General features: G+C 33.3%; 1 protein-coding gene across 5 annotated transcripts in view; it reads left to right on the forward strand.

Moving 5' to 3' along the window:
* The window catches only part of UBR3 (ubiquitin protein ligase E3 component n-recognin 3), a 225,100-nt gene that overhangs the window by 44,408 nt on the left and 154,309 nt on the right, over positions 1-26,383 (forward strand). For all 5 annotated transcript variants that reach the window (XM_081261280.1, XM_081261279.1, XM_081261282.1 and 2 more), the window contains exons 6-10: positions 5,629-5,695; positions 9,740-9,870; positions 10,954-11,182; positions 17,432-17,611; positions 18,242-18,375. In XM_081261280.1, the coding sequence (XP_081117406.1) occupies positions 5,629-5,695; positions 9,740-9,870; positions 10,954-11,182; positions 17,432-17,611; positions 18,242-18,375 (741 nt within the window). The remainder of the gene's footprint in view (positions 1-5,628; positions 5,696-9,739; positions 9,871-10,953; positions 11,183-17,431; positions 17,612-18,241; positions 18,376-26,383) is intronic.

The following is a 26,383-nucleotide window of genomic DNA, read 5'->3' on the forward strand; positions in this document are numbered from 1 at the left end:
CAGGGTCTCATGCATGCGAGGCAAGCACTCTACCACTGAGCTATAACAATACCCAGCCCCTAGGTAAAGAACTTTTCAAGAGAAGATTATTCACTGTGATATTTTTCCTTTAGCAGTATCTATTTGTCTGTGTGCAATGACCAGATCATTAATTTCTGTAACTTTGATGTATTTAGCTATTAATATAAGTGAAATAATTTAAAATACTTTTCTCCTGGGGAACTATGACCAGGTGAATGAATGTTCATTGTGAAAAAATTGAAAATATAAAAAAGTACAAGGAAGAAAACATTTACCTTCAGGCCTACCATACAGAAATAACCATTGTTTATTAATTTTGTTTGTTTACTTCTAGTCTTTTTTTCTTGCATACTTTCACATAATTGAGAGATAATCATTAGCAAAATAAAATAAGTCACTGTGTAGATATGCTCTGAATATTCTCACCTTTATTAAAGACAGAATCCAAAAGAACAATTAAAACAAATTTGCTAAATATTAGCAAAGGTAGGATTATTGAAATTGAAAATTGGAGATGTTTTTCATAAATGAATAAGAAATAAAATAGCTTTACTTCAAAAGATATAAGGTTAAATTTTAATTTGTAATCATAAATTACATTAATTGGGAGGGGTGAGGTAGAAAATCATGTAAACTTTTGGTGAGAAAGGTCTTAGACATATCTGATATATTTCTTTTCCAGTGCAGGAATTGATTTTACAACATTCCTGACAATTGGTAAGCTTCTCTGTAAACAGTTCCAGTGGTAGTGAGCTTACCTAGTTTATGGGCCAACTTGTTCCTTTGTTTAACAGTTCTTATTATTAGTAATTTCTTATCAATATTATATAATTTCACACATTTATTCTTATTTTGTCCTCTAGAGAGATTTTTAATTGCCATATGATATCCCTTTAAATATCTACCTTTATTTAATATTCTCTGTTGTGCATAGCTTTTTCTTTTCATCTATTTAGTAAATTCATTTCCATTTAAAATCTATGATCTGGTTCTGTGCACAGTGAAGAGACATCTTTTGATAAGAATACTGTGCCTTCATTTAGGCCTAAAGTTTTTTGCTAGTCTGTTAATAGCTATTTTAAACTGTTGGCAGGAGCCACAGTGGTCAAATAAAATGCCTAGGGTGTTCACTCCCCTCCCCTTCCAGTTCACAACTAACAAGTTAAAGCTTCCTTTGTTCTTGTAAAGTTGATTTAAAGTCTCAGATTACAGTGGTTTATTTAAATCTTTAAGTTTTATTGTATTCCAGTTTTTCAAGATCTCTTTTGGATTTTTTTTTATTAAATAGTCTCATTTTTTTGAGTATTATTTTAATCAACTGTGAATTTACCTGACTTCTTTTTATGGGGTTTGTATTTTTCATTTGCTTAGTAATTCATCAAAGAAAAAAAGGACTAATTTGAATTGAGAAACTCTTTATTGTGGTCATGATAACTGTTTTGCTATAATGAATATATTATATAGAGATTTTATAGACTGGTAGTTGAATATGTTTTTCTTGTCTCAGTTCTAATTGTCTCTTCTCTAAAATAATTTGCACCTATGTCTATAGTTTGTCCCAGAAACACTTGCAGCAATGGTGCCTTGCCCCCAGGGACTAGTAAAATTCTGGAAGGGGGCTGGAGTTATGGCTCAGCGGTAGAGCACTCTCCTTGTGCATGCAAGGCCCTGGGTTTTAAGAGAAGATGAATAAGTAAATAAAGTATAGCATACCTGCTGTGTGTGTGTGTGTGTATGTGTGTGTGTGTGTGTGTGTGTATGTATATGTATATACATATATATATATGTATATACATATACATATATATATATATATATATATATATATATATATATATATATATAAAATTGTGTCCAACTACAACTACAAAAAATAAATATTAAAAAAAAAGTCTGGGGCCTGTACAAATGCTGAGTCAGGATTGTACTCATTTTATTTCGTCTTATCAGTTAGACCCTCTTTTCCCAGTGTCCTGTACTGTTTTCTCATGGATAAATGGGAAGAACTTCATTTCCCAATAATGAATTTGAAAGGATGGAAAATTGTGGTCATGATGACTTTTTTTGCTTTGATCTTCCTTAGTGTCTGAAATTCCAACCTTTGGGAGTTATTTCTGTTCTATCTCAAAATAAAAATATCATATTTAGATGACACAGTAGTCCATCATCTTGAGCAGTTTGTTGTGATTGAGATTAGAAATCAAGGCAGTATTTCTTAATAAATATTTATTAACTTAAAACTACAACCCATATTAATTGTTGAATAAATAGGAAATAAATGTTGAAAAATGATGATAAAATGAGCTATAACTCTGTCACGTAGAGTAACTCATTATAAACATCTGCATTCTATTTTAAGTTCTTAAGAAAAAGTATATAAGGACTTCTATCTTAATTTGTAGTCTAGAACATTTCACTGTGCACTCTGAACATCAGGCTGGGTGCTGTCACAGTATAACAGAATGAAGAATCCTGGCCAAGAGGGGACAAGATGTAGTCTACTCTCAGAGATACTCAAACCATTTTGGCAAAACCACATTTGTCACTTTGAAAGGGAAGACAATTAAAAATATTTCAGAGGTCAGCATATCAGAAGAACTTCATGAATATAAACAAATAAATAAATATATACACACACATACATACATACACACATACACATATACACACATATATACATACATATATATATATATGCGTATATATATAAAACATCTGCATTCTAACAGATCTTAATACATAGACTATTTTAATGGTTTCATGCTATAGTCTTGTATCATTTTTTTCCATCAATGATAATTTTGACTATAATATGTTAACATTTTATTTGTGTAGATTACTTAAATGATTTCTTATTCCATATGTTATTGTACATAACATGCTTTTTTCACAGTAATGCTTTTTGAATGTCATCTGGTAACAATGAATATAGAGTTCTAGCATTGTTTTTTCTTTTATGGTGCATTGTTTTTTCTTTTATTGTTTTTTCTTTTATTTACTTATTCATCTTCTCTTAAAAGCCAGAGATTGTTTTCTTTTGCTTTTATACATAATATTGTTATGAATAGTCATGTACATACTTCCTATTCAATTGTCTCATTACTTTTTTAGGAAAAATTCTTAGAATTGGAATTTCTGTGTTAAAAACACTGTAAGGAGTTTTGACATATATTATCAACTTGTCATTCAGAAGTCTGTACTATATACTTTCACCATCAGTGTGCAAAAGTACTAATTTTTCCACCACCATAGATGAAGATAATCTATTGTCCTAGTTGTGTTTGCATACCATGATATTAAGTCCAATCCCATGGTCCATGTCTCCAGATTTTTGTCTTTGTACCTTAGTTCATGCTCTTTCTCCTTTTTATCTTCTTCCTCCTCTCCTATCCCCCCAGCCCGCACCCCTACCCCCTTAACCAGGGATTGGACCCTGGGGTGCTTAATCATTGAGCCACATCCCCTCTGTTTTTTTTTTTTTTTTTTGATGGTAAGAACTGAATCCAGGGCCTTGTCTGTATTAGACAAGCAATATACCACAGGCAAAAAACTGCCATCTCTTTTCTTCTCAGAATGACTTTTCCTTCTTTTACTTGGCTACTTCTACTTGTTCTTTAAAACTAGAAGGCCAGAAAATTTATAAAACTTCATATTGCCATGGCCATTACTGGATCAAGGATACTTTTTACAAGGGAAGTTTATTTTTGAAATTTATGATGTGATTCTAACCTGGGACTTAACATATTTTTTCCAACTTTGTCTTTTGTCTCAGGTCTGGGAGAATAGTTTCATAAATTGCTATTAGTTGAAATCTTAAATCTGAATTCTTTGGGCCCTGTGGCATGATATTCACATTTTTCTGTCTGTCAAGAATCCAAATTTCATTCTGCTGAATTTCTCCTGGTGCAAGGTTAGAGTGGTAGAGGAGGAGGAGAGTGTAGTTTGATAGTCTTGCTGCCAGGTTGATGGCCATAGAGACTGGACAAAGTGAGGGATTAACAGGGCAGGAATATTGAAGTGCTCAATAAATGCTGAATAAGTAAGCTAAATGGTAGCTCTGGAAAACCTAGAGAATAACCCTGAGGAATGATGCTGGATTTGACAGAAACACTCTAAAGGATATGAAGTATAGGCCAAAGAAGCAACTCCAATAAATCAAGCTGTAGCAGGAAGCTCAGACTACTTTTCTACTTTGGAGGTTTAATCAACTCTGAGAAAGTATTTGGGAGTTTTTACTACAGTTCTAACCTGTCACCAGGTTAGAACTAAATCTATGTCAAAATATTAACACATATGTCTTATAATACCAGTTGACTGATATACATTTGAAATATAGGGAAAGGAAGTATAAAATGAAAGTTTTTGTTTTATATGTAGAATTCCTGATTTAGGAGAGATGGAATAGTGGGGTAGAATCATAACCTGTAGATGAAGAGGAAAATCCTGAGCTCTATTATAAAGATATTAGAAGCCTTTCCAATAACATTTTAAGAAAATTAGAAGTGAGCCCTTATACCTAGAACTACCTCCCTAAATAGGTGCACCTGTAGCTTTATGTGATTTTCACAGTGGCAGGCTCCTGCATCTGCTTCTCTTCCCTATGTGTTGTCTCATCTGGCTGATGCCCATTTTGCTGTTGTGCAGTGTCAGCATCCTCTGAGACAGCCTGAACCATGTCAAGGTGTTTGCCTGGGCATACAAATTATCTCCCCAGGTACCAGTTATTGTTTCTATTACTTCTTTGGTTACAAACTTGAGTAGGTTGTGAGTGGTTTTCCCCTCACCCTTTTTTCTCCCATAATCCTTGTTATTTTAAGTGTGAGGTTTTTCAGGAATGCATGTATCACATGTGAACAAAAATGCCTATATTTCCTTCTTTGTTTTTTCCTAGGCATACTTTGATTTATTATTATTATTCTATTATTTTTAAACTGTCAACTCCAGCTTATAATGCGTTATGTTTTTTTCTTTCAGAATTTGATTTTTTGAATTCATATTGTCTCAAACTCTTTGAAGCTTTTATCCTATTCATTACTTTAGTCCTCTCCCCTTTTCTCTTTCTTTCTATGATAAACTTTCTCCCTATTCTCTTAACTTCTGAGTGTAATTATTGTCATGTATATGAGGTTAGGAAAATTTTTATTTTGGCATTTTGCGGTGCTTAAGAAGCTTCAATTAGAAGCATAGGTTAAGTTTAAGAGCTTTTGTATTTTTAAAAAAATATTTATTTTTTAGTTCTAGTTGGACACAATACCTTTATTTTATTTATTTATTTTTATGTGGTGCTGAGGATCGTACCCAGGGCTTCACACGTGCTAAGCGAGTGCTCTACCGCTGAGCTACAACCTCAGCCCTAAGAGCTTTTGTATTTTAACACTAAGGATATTTCACTATATATTTAAATAAAATTAGCATAAAAAGATTTTTTATAGTAAATACATAAAAGTGAAATATGTTTAATAGTGTATAAGCATGCATTTATTATGTTTAATTATATATATGTATAAGCATGCAAATATTATGTTTTAAGCACATTTGTATTTATATAAAATGTATAAATTTATGAATATGACTATTTATAAATCTAATGCTTTTTTCCCCCTCCAGGAGGATCAGGATGGGAGTCAAGGCTTGGGCAAGAGAAAGAGGGTAAAACTGAGCAGTAGCACCAAAGGTATAAATAGAGTATAATTGGCATAAATTGAGAGAGTGTGTTTATGTGTGTGTGTATTCTGTTTTTTCCTTGAGCAAAATGCCCACCCCCCAAAAAATCCTTAATCACTAAGAACACTTGATGGTTACTAGAGCCATAGTGACATCAAAGTTTTTTTGAAGGGACAGTTATATTGTTAGATTTATTTAATGATGGAGGAAGTGTTATTAGGAGGTAGTTGCAGGGACCTAAAACTCTATTAGGATTTAGTTCATTGTTTGTTATCATAAAACGAGCATTATCATACGAGTCCCCAAATAGAAGGTTTTTTTTTCATTAATTAATTGATTTGGATCCAGTGTTTTTGGTGTAGAGTTTTAGTTTGGTTTTCATCTTTTTATAATCTGTAGTATGCATTTTCTAGAGTGGAAAGGAGGAGCAAAGGAGAAACAGGGGGGAGAAATACAGAAACACAATGTACAATGGCAATGAATGAATAGCATTAAACACATAGTAAAGGCTCATGAAAAACTAAACGTGTTTAGTCAAAGCAAGAGGTAGATATGCCTACAGTAAGGGAATAGATTAGTAGTAATAATGGGTAAAATATTTATTGGCTTTTCTTTTATGGGGAGGTACTGGGGTTCAAACCCAGGAATGCCCTACCATTAGGTACATCCCTACCCCTTTTTATTTGAAACTAAGTTGCTGAGACTGTCCTAGAACTTGTAATCCTTCTGCCTCAGCTTCCCTAACTGCTGAGATTACAGGGTTACCATACTCATTAAATTGTTTTATATGTGCTAGATACAATGCTAAGCACTTTGTTGTATTATTTGACTTAATTTTCAAAGTAACCATTATGAAGTAGGTTTTAGTATTACTTCCATTTTATGAATGAGGAAATGGAGGTATGTTAGAGATCTCAGCTAATAAGAAATAAATCCTTAATTCAAATCCTAGAGCCTAAACTTTTAACCACTGTTTTTCTTGACTCATTAGTGGGCAACCTGTGCTTTGAATTTTTGCCAGGGATATCTAAATTGTAACATGATCCATTTTCTGGGTTAATGCGGTCTATTATAGAGTCTCTAATGGTTAAAATATGATTCTGATGAAAAGAGTTCTTTCTTTTGCTGTTGATTAAGTGTATTGAGACATTTATAGGACTACCTGGAAAGGTGGAAGCAGTGGGCATTTTCATTATAGGCTCTTCTTCTGAAGGACGATTTCTGAAGTTTAGTGGGTAGTTTAGTTTTTATAAGAATTTGATTCAACATTTGCATGTGAACTGAAATAAAATATGTAATGAAAGGCAAGAGGCCAAGTACTATGTTAAAGTCACAGTCTATATTCATAGCCTGAGTTTTAAAGATGAAGAAACTGAAGCTTAGAATGTGCTAACTAACATGGTTAAGATTACTGAAAAAGAGTTAGTGAGGTTGCAGAGGTTGGATCCTCAGTCTAGTTGAGACCTTGCCTTACTTATGCATTTACACTGCACTGATTGTTTTAGAAATATCTTTTTACATTTTAACTTAAGGCAGATTAGGCATTGTTAAAAGTCATGACAAGATTTTAAAAGTATATAATCAGATAAGTCATATAAGAATTTTTTCTTTTCAATATCTTTATTTTATTTATTTTTATGTGGTGCTAAGGATCGAACCCAGGGCCTTGCACGTGCTTGGTGAGCGCTCTTCCGCTGAGCCACAATTCCAGCCCCATCATAGAAGCGTTTCTAATCACATTCCATAATATTACACATAAAACATATAACACATGCTTTAAAATCTTGTGAGACAGACATCACCATTTTAAGAAAATCAACAAAGACATTGCATTTTTTTTCCTTCCTGAAGATAAAGAAATTAAATTCCTCATAACTGCAGTTATTCTCATTTTAAGAGAAGTCAGAACTTTTTGGGGTGCATTCAGATTGATTGTTGATTTAAAACAAAGTTAATGTATTTTCCTTCTGAGTACATGCCAATTAGTAATGATGGTGGCTTCAGACTTTTCATTTGGCTAATGCAGGCTTGCAGACATAACTATGAATTCTAAGATTAATAGCACTAGTTGTGTTCAGCTTTGTGAATATGTTAAGGAGCATTTATTTAGGATTTTTTTTTTTTTAAATTTGGTAGTCTGAAATTTTTAGTCATGTAGGTGCTAAGTGAATTGTGAGAATTAAATAAGGTATTGAAATGTGCTGTTGATTATATTCTGTTTTTAAGTTATAATTCTTTTATTCCTGTTATCTGATTCTCTTAGGTCCTACTTTTATTACTTTTTAGCTTTGAGTCGTCAGTATAGATCTTTGAATATATTTTGCCTCATTTCTTGCAAGCTTAGTTTATTTCTGTTTTTAAATCATTATCACACCATGGGCATGATGGTGTTTCAGGAGGAAATGATTTCTGTCTTACAAGAAGAAAATTCTGAGTTTTGAAAAATAATTACAAAACTCTAATTGTATTTACACCTAATCCTTATTACATATTGCTTATACTGATTGCACCAGAGGAATTTATTTCCAGAACATACAAGATTTTTTTGGGATTTGTTTTCTTCTTTAGTTATTAATAAAGAAATAGGGCTAAAGTCATATCTAATATTAACCAATTCAAGATTTAGTAAACTCACTGTTTTATAAAAGAATCAAGTGATGGCATATTGAGCCTACATTGTTACTCTTTTAGACCTATTACCTGAGGAGATGTGGTGTGGACATTATTGTTTAATAATAGAACTGTGAACTAAGATAGTGTTAATTGAGAAATTGCTACAAGGTTACCCTGCAAGATATTTGAACTGTGATGTATAGGGCTATACTTGACTATTTTGAAGTGTATATTACTGACACCCCCACTGCCCCAATCTTCCATCTAATTCTGCACAGTTGACATTTGCTGTGTCCTTATCATTTTCAAGGAAAAAAATTAGTGGGCAAAAATATGAGTTAGAGAAAGTGAAAGAGATAGCAAAAGTATTAAAACTATCCAGTTCATCAAATACTTGTTGAGATTTTCTGTTGACTAAGCATGGCAAGGATGTAGAAATTTTTATTCATGTAGGTTGCTAAGTGAATTGTGAGAATTAAATAAGATACAGAAATGTGCTGTACCTAGACTTCATAGAGGGGCACTTGTTCTTAGAAATAGGCCTTCTATTTAATCTGCATTTGAATATCTTTATAAATAAAGGGCATCAGTTACCTTTTCCCCTATATGTGAAGAAGGCATCTTGAGCCCAGTGCAAGTACACATATCTAAAATTATTTATACGTTTTTGGATATATTCTTACCAGAGAAAAGTAATATACTAGAGGAAGCAGCACATAAGGAGTTTCCTTTAGTAGTGATATTAGTATCTCATTTATGGGAATTCTTTTAAATAAATAGATGAATTATTGAATCCTATAAAGAAGATAGCTATCCTTTTTTTAGAAATGAAATATTTTGGTGTTATTATGTCCTAAGCAATATTTATTTTTAGCTTAAAATTATTACTGTTATTTTAATTAAGTATTATTGAATAGTTACAGGCTGAATATCCCTTATCTGAGTTCATTGGGACCAGTTTCAAATTTTGGTATTTTTCAGATTTTGGAATATTGGCATAAAATTTACTAGTTATCTGCTAAAAAATGTGGAGCATTTTTAACTTTTTAATATTTTTTTCTTAGTTGTTGATAGATCTTTATTTTATTTATTTATGCATGGTGCTGATAATCAAACCCAGTGCCTCACACATGCTACTGCTGAGCCAGTGTCCCAGCCCTAATTTTTGATGAGGAATGCTCAATATATATTTTGAATCTTTGTAGAAATTTTAGATAAATGGCCTGTGTTTAAGGACAATTAATACTTATTTTATTACTAATTTATATTAAAATAAAGAGATGAAGTGTTTTGTTATTTATATGATTATAGAAACTTAATATTGGTATTATCACTGCATTATTGAAAGGGTGTCCTTAATTTTTAGATACTTTCAGGTATTTGTGTTTGATGTGCTGTTAATTATAGTAAGGATTAAATGAATTTTCTTTTTGTTAAGCAGATCAATCCATAATGGATGTATTGAAGCATAAAAGTTTTCTAGAAGAACTTTTGTTTTGGACAATAAAGTATGAATTCCCTCAGAAGATGGTCACTTTCTTACTCAACATGCTTCCAGATCAAGAGTATAAGGTATCCATAATTTTTCTTTCTTTTCTAAACTTTGCTTTGTCATCATTAAATCTTTTTTTAAAAATTTATTTCTCAGGTGAGACTTATTATATTATAGATCTAAGGATTGACATAACATAAGAAAACATTTGCTTATTCTCTTGCTACCACAGGGTCTGCACAAAATGCACACAGGACCTTAGGTTTCTCTTTAGAATTCAAAAAGTCTTTGTAGAACTTGAAGGGAATGCTGGGGGACAAACGTTAAAAACACAAATGTAGAGGTAAATATGTAGTTAGAAATTATTCTAAATTCTCTGAAAGAAAGGTATAAAATGCTATGATAAAGTTTAATGGGGTAGCTGAATTTAGACTAGACTAGGAAAAGCACAAGGTTAATAGTTGGTGGCCACAGTTGTTAACGAGAATGGTTACTGACTCAGGTATGAATGTAGGTAGAAGTTTTTAGTTCCAGAGGGTTTGAACTCATCATTTAGTATCGTGTGGTTGGTAATGGCAAAGTTACATACCTCAATGTATGAAAAAAGAAAGCATGGTATAGTTGTTATGGTGTCTTTATTTCTTCTTAAAAATTATGACAGAGGAAATGTACATCCTGCATATGAAGGAAATAAAAGTAAACTAAATATCATGTTAGACATTTAGTCAGATCATTTTCTGCTTTCATATCAAATAAAAGTTTTTACTTGTGGAGTAATCACACTGACTCACTTGTTTAGTAGTATTAAATTCTCCATGTGGTTTGTGGCTGAGACTTTAGATTTTGTTGTTAAAGTAGGCAGCATATAGCAAAGACATATCCTTAGACCTTAGTAAATTGATACTTGTAAACAAAACGAAATTCTGTATTCTTAAACCATAGTGTTTGCAATTGCTTTAAAACTAAATTTTTTTAACCATCAAAATATTTGCTGATATTTTGAAAAAGGGAAAATCTGACTTAGGACTATCATCATCATTGAATTATTTTTTAATTACCTTGGATTTCATCACAATTTAGTAATAGCTTTAAAATATTTTCAACATTATATTTGTATTTTAAATTCAGTTAAACTAATGTATTGTTTTCCTCCCTATTTACAGGTTGCTTTTACAAAAACTTTTGTTCAACATTATGCTTTCATTATGAAAACACTGAAGAAAAGTCATGAATCAGACACAATGTCTAATAGAATTGTGCATATTAGTGTTCAGTTGTTCAGCAATGAGGAGCTAGCTAGACAGGTAACAGAAGAATGTCAGCTCCTGGATATTATGGTCACTGTACTATTATACATGATGGAAAGTTGCCTTATTAAAAGTGAACTACAAGGTAAACTTCTTGACCTGTCATATATTTCTCTATCTCTGTCTGTTCTTTTTTTTTTTTTAAACATTTATTTTATTTTTATGTGGTGCTGAGGATCGAACCCAGTACCTTATACATGCTAGGCGAGCGCTCTACCACAGAGCCACAATCCCAGCCCTATCTTTGCCCATTCTTATTTCTCAGTGGTCCTTCATTTTAACTTCTCTTACATAATTTATATTACTTGAATATTTGTATGTACTGGGCACTGTGTTGAATACTATTCATATAATATCTCAGTTAAGCTTCTCAACAACTGTCTGAGATTGGCATTATTATCATCACTTTAAAGATAAGTACATTGAAGCTTAGGAAAATTAAGACATTTGCTATAGATTATACAGCTAGCAAATGACAGAGCCAAGGAAGATTTCTTGTTTCTTGAGGTGAGAACCTTTGTTTTTCACCTTGGCACAATCACATGAGAAGACTTTGTCTTCATTTATTTGTCCCTGGAGCTAAACTTAAAAACAAACAAATAATAAGCAATATCTCAGATTAAATCATAGGACCCACCCATTCTTTGGGGAGGAGAGATTTTTTTTAGTTGAGCTTTGCCTTGTTCCACTGTTGTACCTTTGTTCATATTAGCTTCTATTTTCTCAATATACTCACAGTCTGTATTCAGATATGACATTGTATCCTAAAAATTGATATATGCTCACGGTAAGACTTAATGCCTTATATGTAATAATAGCTGGCTAATTATGATAGCTACCATCTTTTGAACATTCTCCATCTGTCAGGCTCTTTTTTCAGTACTTTTATGCTTTATTTCGTTTAACTGTCATTAATTCTATGAAGCAAATATTGTTGACTCCATTTTATAGATGAGGCAACTGTGTCTTAGTGATTGAAGTCATGGTCTCTGTCATATAGTTCTAAGTGATAAGGTTGAGTGTCTGACTTAAAAGCCCATGCTCTTTCTACCCATGATATGATTTTGCCTTCTTTGTGCAGGTGTAGTGGGAACATAATGTATTGTTTATATTAAGCAATATACCTCTTTACTTTTTTAAAGAAAAATTTAAAAGCTGCTTTACATTATAATTTTTCTGACTTTATGTAGCATGACCTTTTCTTTCTTTCTTAGAGATTTAACTACATTTGTTGATTTTTCTTTTTTTCTTTTTGAAATAGTATCTGTCATTAATTGTATTAATGTTATATAGGATTATATTTAGAGAAAGGCTTCAAATATAGAATTTTTAATTCATAAACTAGAAAACTTTTAAAATAGAAGTATCTGCTCTTTAAAAATTTTATTGATATATTATAATTATGCATAATAGTGGGATTCTTTATGTCATCTATGTACCTGGACATAACATAATTTGATCAGTCTCACTTTTTACTATCTTCCCTTTCCATCCCCACCTCCTTCCTTCTGATCTACTGATCTTTCTTCTAGTATTATTTCAATCAGTATATTATAATTATATATAAGTGAGGTTCATTGTGATGTATTCATATATGGACATAGCATACTTTGATAGATTTTCTTCCTCAGTACTTTCCATGCCCTCCTCTCATCCCTCTTTCTCATTCCCCTTTCTCTGTTGGTCTCCCTTATGTTTTGTGAGATCTCCTTTTTTCATTCCCTACCCTCACCACCTCTAGGTTCTTATAAGAGAAAACATTTCACCTTTGATGTTCTGAGCCTGGCTTATTTCACTTAACATGATGTTCTCCAATTCTATTCATTTACCACTAAATGATATAATTTCATTCTTCTTTGTGGCTGAGAAAACTCCATTATGTAAATATACCATGTTTGCTTTATTCATTTGTCTGTTGCTGGGCTCCTAGGCTGGTTCCATAACTTTGCTGTTGTGAAATGTTCTGCTGTACACTTTGGAATGCGTGTGTAACTATAGCATGCTAATTTTAGTTCTTTTTGATAAATACCAAGGAGTGGGATACCTGGGTCATATGGGTGGTTCCATTCCTAGTCTTTTGAGGAACATCAATACAGCTTTCCACAGTGGTTGTACCAATTTACAGTCTTACTCCCAATCTTTGCCAGCATTTATTGTTATTTGGATTCTTGATGATTGCTATTCTAACCGGAGTGAAGTATCTGCTTTTTTTAAAAAATACCTTTATTTTCTTTATTTATATGGGTGCCAAAGATTGAACCCAGTGCCTCATAGGTGCTAGGTGAGCACTGTACTGCTGAGCCACAACTCCAGTCTAGTATCTGCTGTTTTGAAAAGAATCTGAGTCTTTTTTTTTTTTTTTTTTGGACTAAGTAATTTAGTTGTGCTTAAGTATGGTTTGCATTTGGTCTTTAAGGAAGTATGTTTGGGGAAAAGATGTGTGAGTTTGCTTCTTCTTCTTTTTTAAATCATCAGCTTTCCTGAGAAAGTTTTTTTATATCTTTCAGGCACTCATTAACCCATCTCAGTTTACCTACCTCAATTTAGTGTTCACTCTCATCATTCTATTGAAATTGTCATGTACAAATATTGTCCAGGACTTAGGTGGTCACGTGTTAAATATATTACAGTAGATTACATTATCTCCAAGCCAGTGTCTAAAAACATCTTCAACATCCTTCAAACTTTGCTTTTTTTCTCTTTAAATAGTAGCATGGCATTTGATAATATATATGTATTGCTTTTCTAAAAGCACAATAAGTGTTCCCTATTTTTACATTAAGGATATCAGAATGATCCTTAAATATATTGTGTAGCTACAGATATTACAATAGGATCCCTGTTTTTTTTTTTTTTTGAGAGAGAGAGAGACAGAGAGAATTTTTTTTTAATATTTATTTTTTAGTTTTTTGGTGGACACAACATGTTTATTTTATTTTTATGTGGTGCTGAGGATCGAACCCATTGCCCCAAGCATGCCAAGCGAGCTCACTACTGCTTGAGCCACATTCCCAGCCCCAGGATCTCTGTTTTTAACATTAAAAAAAATTTTCAATAGCTTCTTTGTAGACTTTGCTTAAAATGTGATTAGATAATGTTTTGTTTTGTTTTATTTTATATGATATTATTTTAGATTTTATTTATTTTGCAGTGCTGAGGATTGAACCCAATACTAGGTAAATGCTCGACCACTGAGCTACATTCCTAGCCTCTAGGCAGTATTTGAACATTTGATCTATACTGTTAGTAAATATTGAGCTGATGCAATGAGAATTTACGTGACTAGCAATAGCTAGACTAAAAGGAAAAAGCCTTCTAGTGGTACAGGATCCCTACTCAATGCCTTTACTTTGTTATATTAATTTTTATACTCCATGGTAATTGTGAATCCAACCATAACTCATGATTTGCCATGCCCCTGAATTTTACAATTTGTCTTATGAAACAGTTTGTATAAAATGTAATTTAAAACAATGCATCACATAACTATAGGAATATCTGTAGATACTGAAAATTCCAGATTGATCTTCTGTCTGGCTGATAAAACTAGTTGTTGGAATATTTTTGGATGTCTTTAAACACTTCAAATGCACAAACTCGTTAGTTATATCAAGCTTTTTTTTAAAAAACTTATTCTATGTGTATGTGCATGAACATATGAGTGTGTGTTGTTTTTTTTTTTTTACCACTAAAGATACCCTAAAAACCTGCAAGTCATCTTTACTTCTTTTTTATTTCCTGTAGATACAGCAAACATAACCAACTCTGTCATTTTAACTTTCTAAATATCTTTATAACTACTTCCATTCATTTCTGTTTTTATACCACTGTTCCACAGTTCAAACCAGTGTCATCTCCAGATTTCTTTATTTCTACTCATCACCACTCTCCTGTAGTTCCTTTCCATGCTATGCAACTAAATCATGTTTTCTCTTCTACCCGCTCCCCCAATGTCTTGCTGTTCTTGTCACGATTACTCCCAATGTTGCTGATGTGTCATTCTCTAGCCTCATTTATATTATCCCATCTTCTGCATGTTCAAATGATTCTACCCTTCTTTGTTCAAATGATTCTACCCTTCTCTTACATTATTGCTCCTTTACCTGAACACTATTTGTTCCCTTGTGTCTAGTTTATTTGGCTCATCCTAATTCTTATTACATTTTATAGGTCTCAGTTTAAGCATCACATACTCAGGATAGTCTTTCTTGAATTGTATACTAGCTTTATTTGTTCTTGAGATTCTTGGAATTTTCCCTTTAACATCCCTTACCACACACTTGTTTAGATGTTAAGCTCAGTGGACAAAGATATAATATGTATCTTGATTTTTTTGGGCTTTATTCTTAGAGATTAGTAGAATACCTGACCCTTAGTAGGTTCTCAATAAATATTTGTTGATGAGTGAATTTCATTTAACACTGAATCATTGCTTTTATCTGTAGTGAGGAAAGTAACAATTTTGGTAAAAATAGAAGTTCTAATTATCTCATTATAAACCCAAAGGCGTTTTTCACAAGAACACAGGAGCATTTAAAGCAGTGTCAGGAGAATAGTGATTTTGATCAGTTATATTCTGCTTATTCATCTTCTGATTTCAATTACATAGGACAGTTATTCTCATTCTCTCTCTCTCTCTCTCTCTCTCTCTCTCTCTCTCTCTCGTTAATCTCAACATCCTTTAGCACTGTCCCATCAATATCACTGATTCATTGGCTCAAAGCGGCAGTATAAGGAGGTTGCTTTTCAGAATCTCAGGTGTGGATAATTTGAGAAAGGGTCCTACCCTCACCCCTACCCGCTCCTTTACTTATTAAATTACCTTTTTTCATTCATTGAGAAGTACTAAAAGATAGCATACTTCGCTTCACTGGATTTTGTTCTTCAATATTGTTTAATTTAAGGGCTGGATAAAATAATTCCATGGGCTAAAATATAAACTTAATGTGTAGAAATTAAGAAGTGCATTGGAGGACCTACTCACTGATGAGTTTGACAGTAGGTGGATAGTTGAAAAAGTTGGTTAAAGTGAGGAATCATTTAAAAATGACACACATGAAGCTGGTGTGGTGGCATGCTTTAATCTCAGCTTTTCTAGGAGGGTGAGACACGAGAATTGCAAGTTTAAGGCCAGCCTCAGAAATTTAATGAGACCCATCTCAAAATAAAACACAAAAAGGGCTGAGGTAAAATGTCCCTGGGTTAAATACCCAGTACAAAAAACAAAAGCAAACAAATAAAAATATGTACCTTAAACATCATATTTTAACTTGAAACACAGAAATGCATTGTTCTTTCTTCAGTCTTTTAAATTTGGACAATACGTTTTCAGGATAGTTTCTTTGACTGGAGTTTTATCTCATCTTTTTTGTATGTACTATATCTGTATATTGTCATATGTGAATTCCAGTTTCAGTTCCTTAAAGTTAGAATGTAAAGGTCGTTGTGACGCAAACTGAGTGTAAAATACATCTAGGCTTTTATGATTTTTCTGCTATAAGGTTTTCTCCCCTCCCCCATACTTATTGCCTCTCAAAAACATGTGATCCAGTTTCTATAATACCTCTTAAAATGTATTTATTGATATTTCATTAGTTCATGCACTTTTGATTTAGATTTTATACTTATGACAAAAAGAATAGTTAGCACAAACAGAAATAAAAAAAAAAACATATTCCTCATTTTGTGGACTAGGAAATAGATAACTATTCTTGAGCCTTCTGTGTCTGATGTGTATTAGTATGTTTTATAGTGCTAATAAATTTTAATGATAAAGATTTTTGTGCAGTCTAGTTGTTTCCCACCGCAACAATGTATTTAAAGTTTGAGGATTTTTTTTTAAAGACTTGAGAGGTTTACAAATTTTTTGGTCTTTTATCTTTGAAAGATTGTTTGTTAACAAAGTTGTATTTATGTATTCCTTGACTAGAAGAAAGCAAATATGTATCACTTGAATCATTTAGATTTGATTATTAAGGTAGAATGAGATTAATCTAGGGATAAAAATCTTATTGATAAGGACTGAAAATATTATTAGAATAAAAAATATTTTATGAGCATATGGTTAGCTCAATATGCAATAATAATTACTATAAAAATGTACCAAGTTCTTTATGTTAACATCTCATTTAATCTTTTAAAATATATATTTTTTCCCATTTTACAAATGAGGAAGTTGGTTCAGAGAGTCCAATACACTTAGAGCTATATAGGTACTAAATGGTAGGCTGGGATTTGAATTTAGATGCTTCTGATTCTAAGATGTGTAACATTCTGTATCATTGGCAATTTTTTTTAAAGTTATTTATTTTGGGGCTGTGTGTGTCTTTTTTAGATGAAGAAAATAGTTTACATGTGGTGGTGAACTGTGGAGAAGCATTACTGAAGAATAACACTTATTGGCCTCTTGTTAGTGATTTTATTAATATTCTGTCTCATCAAAGTGTGGCTAAGAGATTTTTGGAGGACCATGGTTTGTTAGTTACGTGGATGAACTTTGTATCTTTCTTTCAAGGTATGAATTTAATCTTTTTGTTAATTTTTTTTTTTGTTTCACAAATGTCTCATGCTAAACTATTAAATAGTATTTAACAATTGAAATGTCTTATTATTTTAATTGTTATTTATAAGAACTTTTATAAATTCATAAAAACACCAGGGAGTTAAGAAAAAGTGTTGAATTATTAAAAAGGAAACAATTAAAAAGGAAACTTTTTTTTTTTTGTGGTGCTAAGGATCGAATCCAAGGCCTTCTATATGCTAGACAATTCCTCTACCACTGAGCCACACCCTCGCCCAAGAGTGTAATTTTTTTTTTAGCATCTCAAACCATTAATCTAGAAATGTGAAATCTAGTCTTCCATAAAAATTTCAACTAGCATCAGTTAAGATTCTTCCTTATTTAAAGATACCCATTTGTTATATGAGACATTCACAAAGTGTTGTCCAAGAAAACATAGTTTGTGAAAAAATTTTAAAGTTCTAGATTATTTCATTTTAAGTAATTTATTTCTGTATGTATTATGCAATTTATGTAATTGTGTGTGTCAACTTGTGTTGGGTACTAGGAAATGTTTTACTTGCTTTTTAACCTGAATTCTTGCTTCTGTTTGATGAGACCTATGTATGCTTTAATTTTTGTAAGGTATGAACTTAAACAAGCGAGAACTGAATGAGCATGTGGAATTTGAGTCTCAGACCTACTATGCTGCCTTTGCTGCTGAACTTGAGGCCTGTGCACAGCCAATGTGGGGGCTCTTATCACATTGTAAAATTAGGGTATGTTGGAAATATTTTTGGTAATTTCTGTATTTGTTTTAAAAATAACTGTATAAGAAAAAGATTTGTGAAAAAAATGGCATGTTTATTTGCATATAATGTACAGGGTTTAATTCTGTTTCAAGTTGAATTCAGCTTTGTGAAAGTTGACTTGAGACAGTAATTTTTATTCTTAGGTTGAAATTAATTTATATTATCTGATCTTCTCAGCCTGCCCCTATTTTGAATAGTCTTTGAAACTTTGTAAGTCTCTACATTCACTTTTATTATTTCTTTTTACTTATTATCAGCTGTCTAATGCTGCTTATCTTTCAAAGGGTAAGGATACTCCTTGGTAAAATTTACAATATTCAGATTCCAGGCACAAAATAAATTTTACACAACTTCCAGTTGTTGATATATAATAAGTCACTGGTTTGACGGGTCCCCAGAATTCTTTTTTTTTTTTTTTAAATATTTATTTATTTTAGTTCTCGGCGGGCGAACACAACATCTTTGTTTGTATGTGGTGCTGAGGTTCCAACCCGGGCCGCACGCATGCCAGGCGAGCGCACTACCACTTGAGCCACATCCCCAGCCCCCCCAGAATTCTTGAGTAGTTCAGAAAAATGAAGTCTTCTAATCCTATTAAAATAAAGACTTGACTAAATATTTGATATATGATCCCATGAAGTCCAGCTTGTTAGCCTGTATTAGTAGCATGCTGGACAAGATTTCATAGAGGAAATATTTTAAAACCCCTTGGTTCTAGTCTTGGTTTTGCCTCTTTCTACTTGTGTGATTTGGTCAACCCATTTAAAACTATTTGAACTTCTCAGTTTTCTATCCTTTCAAAACAAAACAAAAGCAAATGGGACAGAAAAGCCTGTTCTTCCTTATAGGTAATTATGAAGCTCTTTTTATCTATCTTTTAAATGTGTGTTTTCCTTCAAGAAGATTTATATTTTTCTCCCAGGAGTTCAGCTACTTTCTAAATATAAAAGTCTCACAACTTTGCAACAGTCTAATTAGATTCAAATTTCTAATAGGTTAGGTTATTCGTGTAGTTTTCCTAATAGGTACGTGAATTTTCTCAGATCCCAATTAACTTTTTTTTTTTTTTTTTTTTGGTGTTAGTAGGGATTGAATCCTGTGCCACATGCAAGCTAAACAGGTGCTCTATCACTGAGTTATATCCGTCGCGGTCCCCACCCCCATTAACTTTTTAAAACCATTTTTTCCACACTGTAGTTCCTTTTGTGTCCTTCATGTCCTTTGATGGAGTTGTTTGGTCTAGAAACCTCCCCTTGCTGTACTAGCTGTGTTCAACTTATAGGCATATACCATGAATTCATTCTTTCCTTTCAGATGTATCTCCCTCTACTTCTTTTTTGTTTTTATATTTTAAAAATTTAGGTTATTAAGATAATTTCTTACCTTGTTTCCTGCCTCTAGAGTCTTCCTACTGTTATTCATCCCAATATTAAAGTTATTTTTCTAAGCTCTGCATATCTCTCATTTGCTTAAAAGTCTTTCAGGTTCTCATTTGTCTAGAGTGTAATGTCCTAAAGAGTCATTTAAGATCTTCCATAATTTACCCTCAGTTTACCTTTTTTTAAAACATTTATTTTTAAGTTGTAGGTGGACACAATACCTTTTTTATTTTATTTTTTTGTGGTGCTGAGGATCGAACCCAGTGCCTCACGCATACTAGGCGAGTGCTCTACCCCTGAGCCATAACCCCAGCCCTCAATTTATCTTTATAATTAATCTTATATCACCTCCTATTTTTTTTTTTTTGGTTGAATAGTATTCTATTATGCAATGTCCTTTCTTGATTCCTGTGCTTTTGGTCAAGCTAGTTCCCCTTTATGGCAATATGTTCGCTTATTTTTTTTCCTTTGCCTAGTGCTTTTCTTGCATTAGAATTGTCTGGGAAGCTTAAAAAAATACAAATGCCTAAGACCCATTATTAGAGATTTTGATGTGTTTCATATGCAGTGGGACCTGATAGTGATTCTAGCCAGAATGAAGTACCACTGGTGCTAGCTTTTCAGAAATTCTACTCATAAGACCCAGCTGCTAGGTAATCTGCTCATTAGTCAGAGTTGTGATTCTATTCACAGTGTTTTCATAGTACCTCATTTAATCTCCACTGTAGCATTTATAAAACACTGTGAATTTGGTTTGTTCATTCTAAAAAAATATTTATTGAATGTGATTCTATATTATATACTTCTAGATGCTTAAATTTTTGGTATTAATAGACATGGATCTTGTTTTTGTGAAGCAGTTTTACGGGGAGGTAGACCTTAAGTAAAAAACACAGCTTTACTTTTTTTTTTTTAAGTTGTAGATGGACACAATACCTTTATTTTATTTGTTTATTTTTATGTGGTGCCAGGGAATGAACCCAGTGCTTCACACTTGCTATGCAAGCTTACTCTACCACTAAGCCCCAACCCCGCCCACTGCTTTACTTTTATATGTACTTCTATAGGAAAATAACAGGTTGCTATGAGATAGAGAAATGGGTTAGGTCTGAGAGTTAGACAAAGCCTTTCTGAGGAAAGAAAATGGCAGATCCAGCTTTGTGAAAATAAGTGAGGTTAGCGGTGGTAGTGGGGAAGGTAGAATAGAATAGCCTACCTTTAGTAGGAAAATGATTGATTCATATAAGGAGCTATATAATCTGGAACTACAGATTAGATAAAACAGTGATGGATAGGCAAGGACCAGGTTATTATTTTGGTCCTTGTAGATCATGTTGAAGAGTCTTTGATTTGGGGCTGGGATTGTGGCTCAGTGGTAGAGTGCTTACCTAGCACATGTGAGGCACTGGGTTCGATCCTCAGTACCACATAAAAATGAAATAAGAGTCTTTGATTTAATTTTAAAGGGAAGCCTGTGTTTTTTTTTTTTTGTTTTTTTTTTTTTGGTGCTGGGATTAAATCCAGGGTCTTAAGCAGGATGCACAAGTGCTCTACCACTAACCCACACCCTAGCCTCTGAAGATTTCTTTCTTTTTTGTTTTTTTAATATGGGGATCAAAAGGGTCACTTTACCATTAAGTTACATCCCTAGCCCTTTTAATTTAATTTTTTTTTTAGTTGTAGATGGACACAATTTATTTATTTATTTATTTATTTATTTTTTAATGTGCTGCTGAGAATTGAATCCAGTGCATCACACATGGGAGGCAATTGCTCATCCATTGAGCTACAACCCCAGCCCCTTTATTTTTTATTTTACGGGAGGGTCTTGCTATGTTGCTGAGGCTAGTCTCAAACTTGTGATCCTCCTGCCTCAGCCTCCTGTTACTGGGATTATAGACATGTATCACCCTTCCCTGGCGCCTGTGAAGATTTTTAAGTAGGGGTTCACTGTGATCAAATTTATACTTAAAAAGTTATTCTGATTGCTGGTGAAGGTGGGGTTGGGAGAAAAGAGCAGTGGGAAGCAGGAACATTAGGAGTAACTGACCAATTAAGATGCTACGATAAATCCATCTCATTTATATGTGTAATCTAAGTAAGACTTAACAAAAGTGGAGAGTAAAATGGTGGTTACCAGAGGCTGGATGTAAGGGAGTGGGGAATGGGGGGATTTTTACCAAAGGGTACAAAGATTCAACTAGACCAGAGGAATAAATTTTTGAGATCTTTTGCACAGCATGGGACCATAGTTAGTAATTATGTGTGTTTCAGATTTTCTAAACAAATAGATTTTTATATGTTTTCAGTACAAAAATGTATCTGAGATGTTAGATATGTTAATTAGGCTGATGTAATATTTCTATAGTGTACACATATATCCAAATATCACATTGTAGCTCCCCAAATATATATATAATTATTATTTACTTAAAAGATGCCTGGTGGGCTGGGGATGTGGCTCAAGCGGTAGCGTGCTCGCCTGGCATGCGTGCGGCCCGGGTCGATCCTCAGCACCACATACAAACAAAGATGTTGTGTCCGCCGATAACTAAAAAATAAATATTAAAAAAAATTCTCTCTCTCTCCCTCTCTCCTTCTCTCTTTAAAAAAAATTAAATTAAAAAGATGCCTGGTAATAGTCTAAACATGAAATGTTAAACATAAACTTGAATATAAACATTGAGATTTGATTTCTTTTGAAAAGTTATAATTTGGAGGTAGGATCAATAAACTTGGTGTGATGGGTTGTATGTTATTGTTGAGGAAGAGAAACTTTTGAGTAACTGTGTGGGGTAATGTTTGTAGAAGTAGAAGAGACCGTTAGAAAAGAAAGTTTAGAGAGGTTCAAATTAATTTTAGATAGGTTAAGTTTGAGAAGCCTGTGAAACATTCAAGTGGAAATTATGAAGTGACCATTGTAAGTCTCAAGCTCGAAAGATAAGTCTGGATTGTTTATAAATTCTAGATTCATTGATATATAGATGATATTTATCACTAGGGAATGGGATGAGATCAAGTAGGAAAAGAAGAGACATGAACTCTAAAGAAAAAATGACATTTAAATATCAGAGAGAGCTGGGAGCAGTGTGCAGGCCTCTAATCCCATTGGCTTAGGAGGCTGAGGCAGGAGGATAGGAGTTCAAAGCCAGCCTCAGCAAAAGAGTGGCATTAAAGCAACTCAGTGTGATCCTGTCTCTAAATAAAACACAAAAATAGGGCTGGGGGTGTGGCTCAGTGGATGAGTGCCCTTGAGTTCAATCCCCAGTACCCCCAAACAAACATACAAACAAATATTTATGGGAGAGGGATAGAAGAAAAATCAGAAGAATGCAGTATCCTGCATACCAATGGAAGACGATGATTCAGGAAGGTGGTTTGACGTGATACTGATATGAAGAGATCACTATTTTAGGAAGATTATTCTGACAACTGTGTTTAGGACAAATTTGGATTGTGAAACTGGGATAATTTCTGATAATGAAAAACCATTATTTCCATGCAGTAGTTAATATTTCAGCTCTGAAGGCCCAGATTATAATGTGCTGTGGTTCCCTTAACCTAAGAAGTTAAGAGGGCAGTGAGAAAACAGACTTATATTGTCCTGACAATATCTCAGAGAGTAATTTCTTTGTGAAAGGAGCATCTAGATCCTAAAACAAACTTTCTCTTGAGCAGCACCCACACTATACCAGGCATTGTACTTGACACTTTACATATATTCTCTTCTAATCTTTACAGTATTTCATATGAAGTATGTACCATCATGCCTTTCTTTCAGAGGTAAGACAACTTGTCAAGTTCACATAGCTATCAGTGAAAGTTGAATTTGAAATCTGTCTGATTTCATTAACCACTCGCTATACTTATTTTGTAAGCAAGAATTTCCAGAGCTTTTTAGAAATAGTGCTGACAAGTTTTAGAAATGAAAACTAGAAGGTTATTTAAAGTTTAAAATGTATTTCTCTGTTCATATTCTCCCCTATAAAATATGAAACTAAAGGAATAAGCAACATAAAAGGAAATTTCATGTGATTAAATTATGTCTGTGCGATTGCCCTGAATACTATTTGAGTCTTAAAAACATTAAGTTCTAGTTAAAAAAGTAATAGTATCCAGGTATTTCAGTTGGTGGAGCATCACTTTTAATAACAGCCTAATAAAAGCATATTGACTAGAGCATGACACAGTTTTAGAATTTTATTAATTTTATTTTCTGATGGGAACAAATAAGTTGGAAAATCTCCATCTAGTGGCAACTTTCAGTTACTGCAAACTTTATAGACATCAAATACTGTCTTGACTTCTTGGAGCAGTTAACTACTTGGTATCATAGTGTTAAGATGTAATAGAATATTTAAAAATACTTTATTAGAGCATTATAATTATACATAGTATTTGGGTTCATTTTGACAAAATCATACGTGTGCAAGGAATTTGATTTCAACTTCCATCTCCCTTCCCATTTCCTCCCCTCCTCACTTCCTTTAGTCTGCCTTTCCACTCTACTGATTTCCTTTTACTTCTTTCTTTATTTTTAATTGGTACTTTCTACATATACCTAAAGTGAAATTCACTTTGGTACAAATAATATGATTTTTTTTTCTTTTTTTTTTATTGGTTGTTCACAACATTACAAAGCTCTTGACATATCATATTTCATACATTAGATTGAAGTGGGTTATGAACCCCCAATTTTACCCCAAATGCAGATTGCAGAATCGTGTCGGTTACACATCCACAATTTTACATAATGCCCTATTAGTAATTATTGTATCCTGCTACCTTTCCTATCCCCTACTATCCCCCCTCCCCTCCCCTCCCATCTTCTCTCTCTACCCCATCTACTGTAATTCATTTCTCTCCTTGTTTATTTTCCCATTCCCCTCACAACCTCTTATATGTAATTTTGTATAGCAATGAGGGTCTCCCTTCATTTCCATGCAATTTCCCTTTTCTCTCCCTTTCCCTCCCATCTCATGTCTCTGTTTAATGTTAATCTTTTCTTCCTGCTCTTCCTCCCTGCTCTGTTCATAGTTGCTCTCATTATATCAAAGAAGACATTTGGTATTTGTTTTTTAGGGATTGGCTAGCTTCACTAAGCATAATCTGCTCTAGTGCCATCCATTTCCCTGCAAATTCTATGATTTTGTCATTTTTTATTGCTGCATAGTACTCCATTGTGTATAGATGCCACATTTTTTTTATCCATTCATCTATTGAAGGGCATCTGGGTTGGTTCCACAGTCTAGCTATTGTGAATTGTGCTGCTATGAACATCGATGTGGCAGTATCCCTGTAGCATGCTCTTTTTTTTTTAAAGAAGGGGAGCGAGATATTCTTTTTTTTTTTAAAGAGAGAGTGAGAGAGGAGAGAGAGAGAGAGAGAGAGAGAGAGAGAGAGAAATTTTTTTTTTAATATTTATTTTTTAGTTCTTGGCGGACACAACATCTTTGTTGGTATGTGGTGCTGAGGATCGAACCCGGGCCGCACGCATGCCAGGCGAGCGCGCTACCGCTTGAGCCACATCCCCAGCCCCGTAGCATGCTCTTTTAAGGTCTTCAGGGAATAGTCTGAGAAGGGCAATAGCAGGGTCAAATGGTGGTTCCATTCCCATCTTTCCCAGGAATCTCCAAACTGCTTTCCAAATTGGCCGCACCAATTTGCAGTCCCACCAGCGATGTACAAGTGTACCCTTTTCTCCACATCCTCGCCAGCACTTGTTGTTTGACAAATAATATGATTTTGTTAAATTCATTCCTTATTTCTTCCCCATTCCCTTTTTCCCTCCCTCCCTCTTGTTCTCCTCCTACTCCACTGAACTCCCATATGTTTTTATGATATCTGATTCCCTCCCCAGTTACTTTTTTTCCCCATTGTTTTGTTTTAACTTCCACATGAGAGAAAACATTTTGATTTTCTGAGTCTGACTTATGGCACTTAACATATTTTCTCCATTTCTAGCCATTTATTGGCGATGCCATCATTTCATTTTTCTTATGCTGAGAAAAAAAAAAACACTGTTGTGGGTTGGGGTTATAGCTGAGTTGGTAGAGCGTTTGCCTTGCATGTGTGGGTTCAATCCTCAGCACCACATGAAAACATATAAATAAAATAAAGATATTATGTCTGCCTACAACTAAAAAAAAATATAAAAAACACTATTATGTATGTATACCACATTTACTTGATCCATTCATCTATGATGGGCATCTGAGTTGATCCATAATTTGGCTATTGTGAATTGTGCTGCTATAAACATGGAAGTGGCTATATTGCTATATTATGCTGATTTTAGTTCTTTTGGATAAATACCGAGGAGTGGGATAGCTGGGTCATATGGTGGTTCTGTTCTAGTTTTTTTTTTTTTTTTTAAAGAAATCTCCATATTGCTTTCTAGATTGTACTAGTCTGAAGTCCCACCAACAATGTGCAAGTGTACCTTTCCCTCCCACATCCTCATGAGCATTTATTGCTTTTCCTGCTCTTGATAATTGCCATTCTGATGGAGTGAAATGAAATCTTAGTCTAGTTTTTAATTTTTTTTTTTTTTTAAGTTTTAGATGGACACAATGCCTTTATTTTGTTCGATTATT

Source organism: Spermophilus citellus (assembly GCF_964194105.1).
Source record: "Spermophilus citellus genome assembly, chromosome: 11".
Lineage (NCBI taxonomy): Eukaryota > Metazoa > Chordata > Mammalia > Rodentia > Sciuridae > Spermophilus > Spermophilus citellus.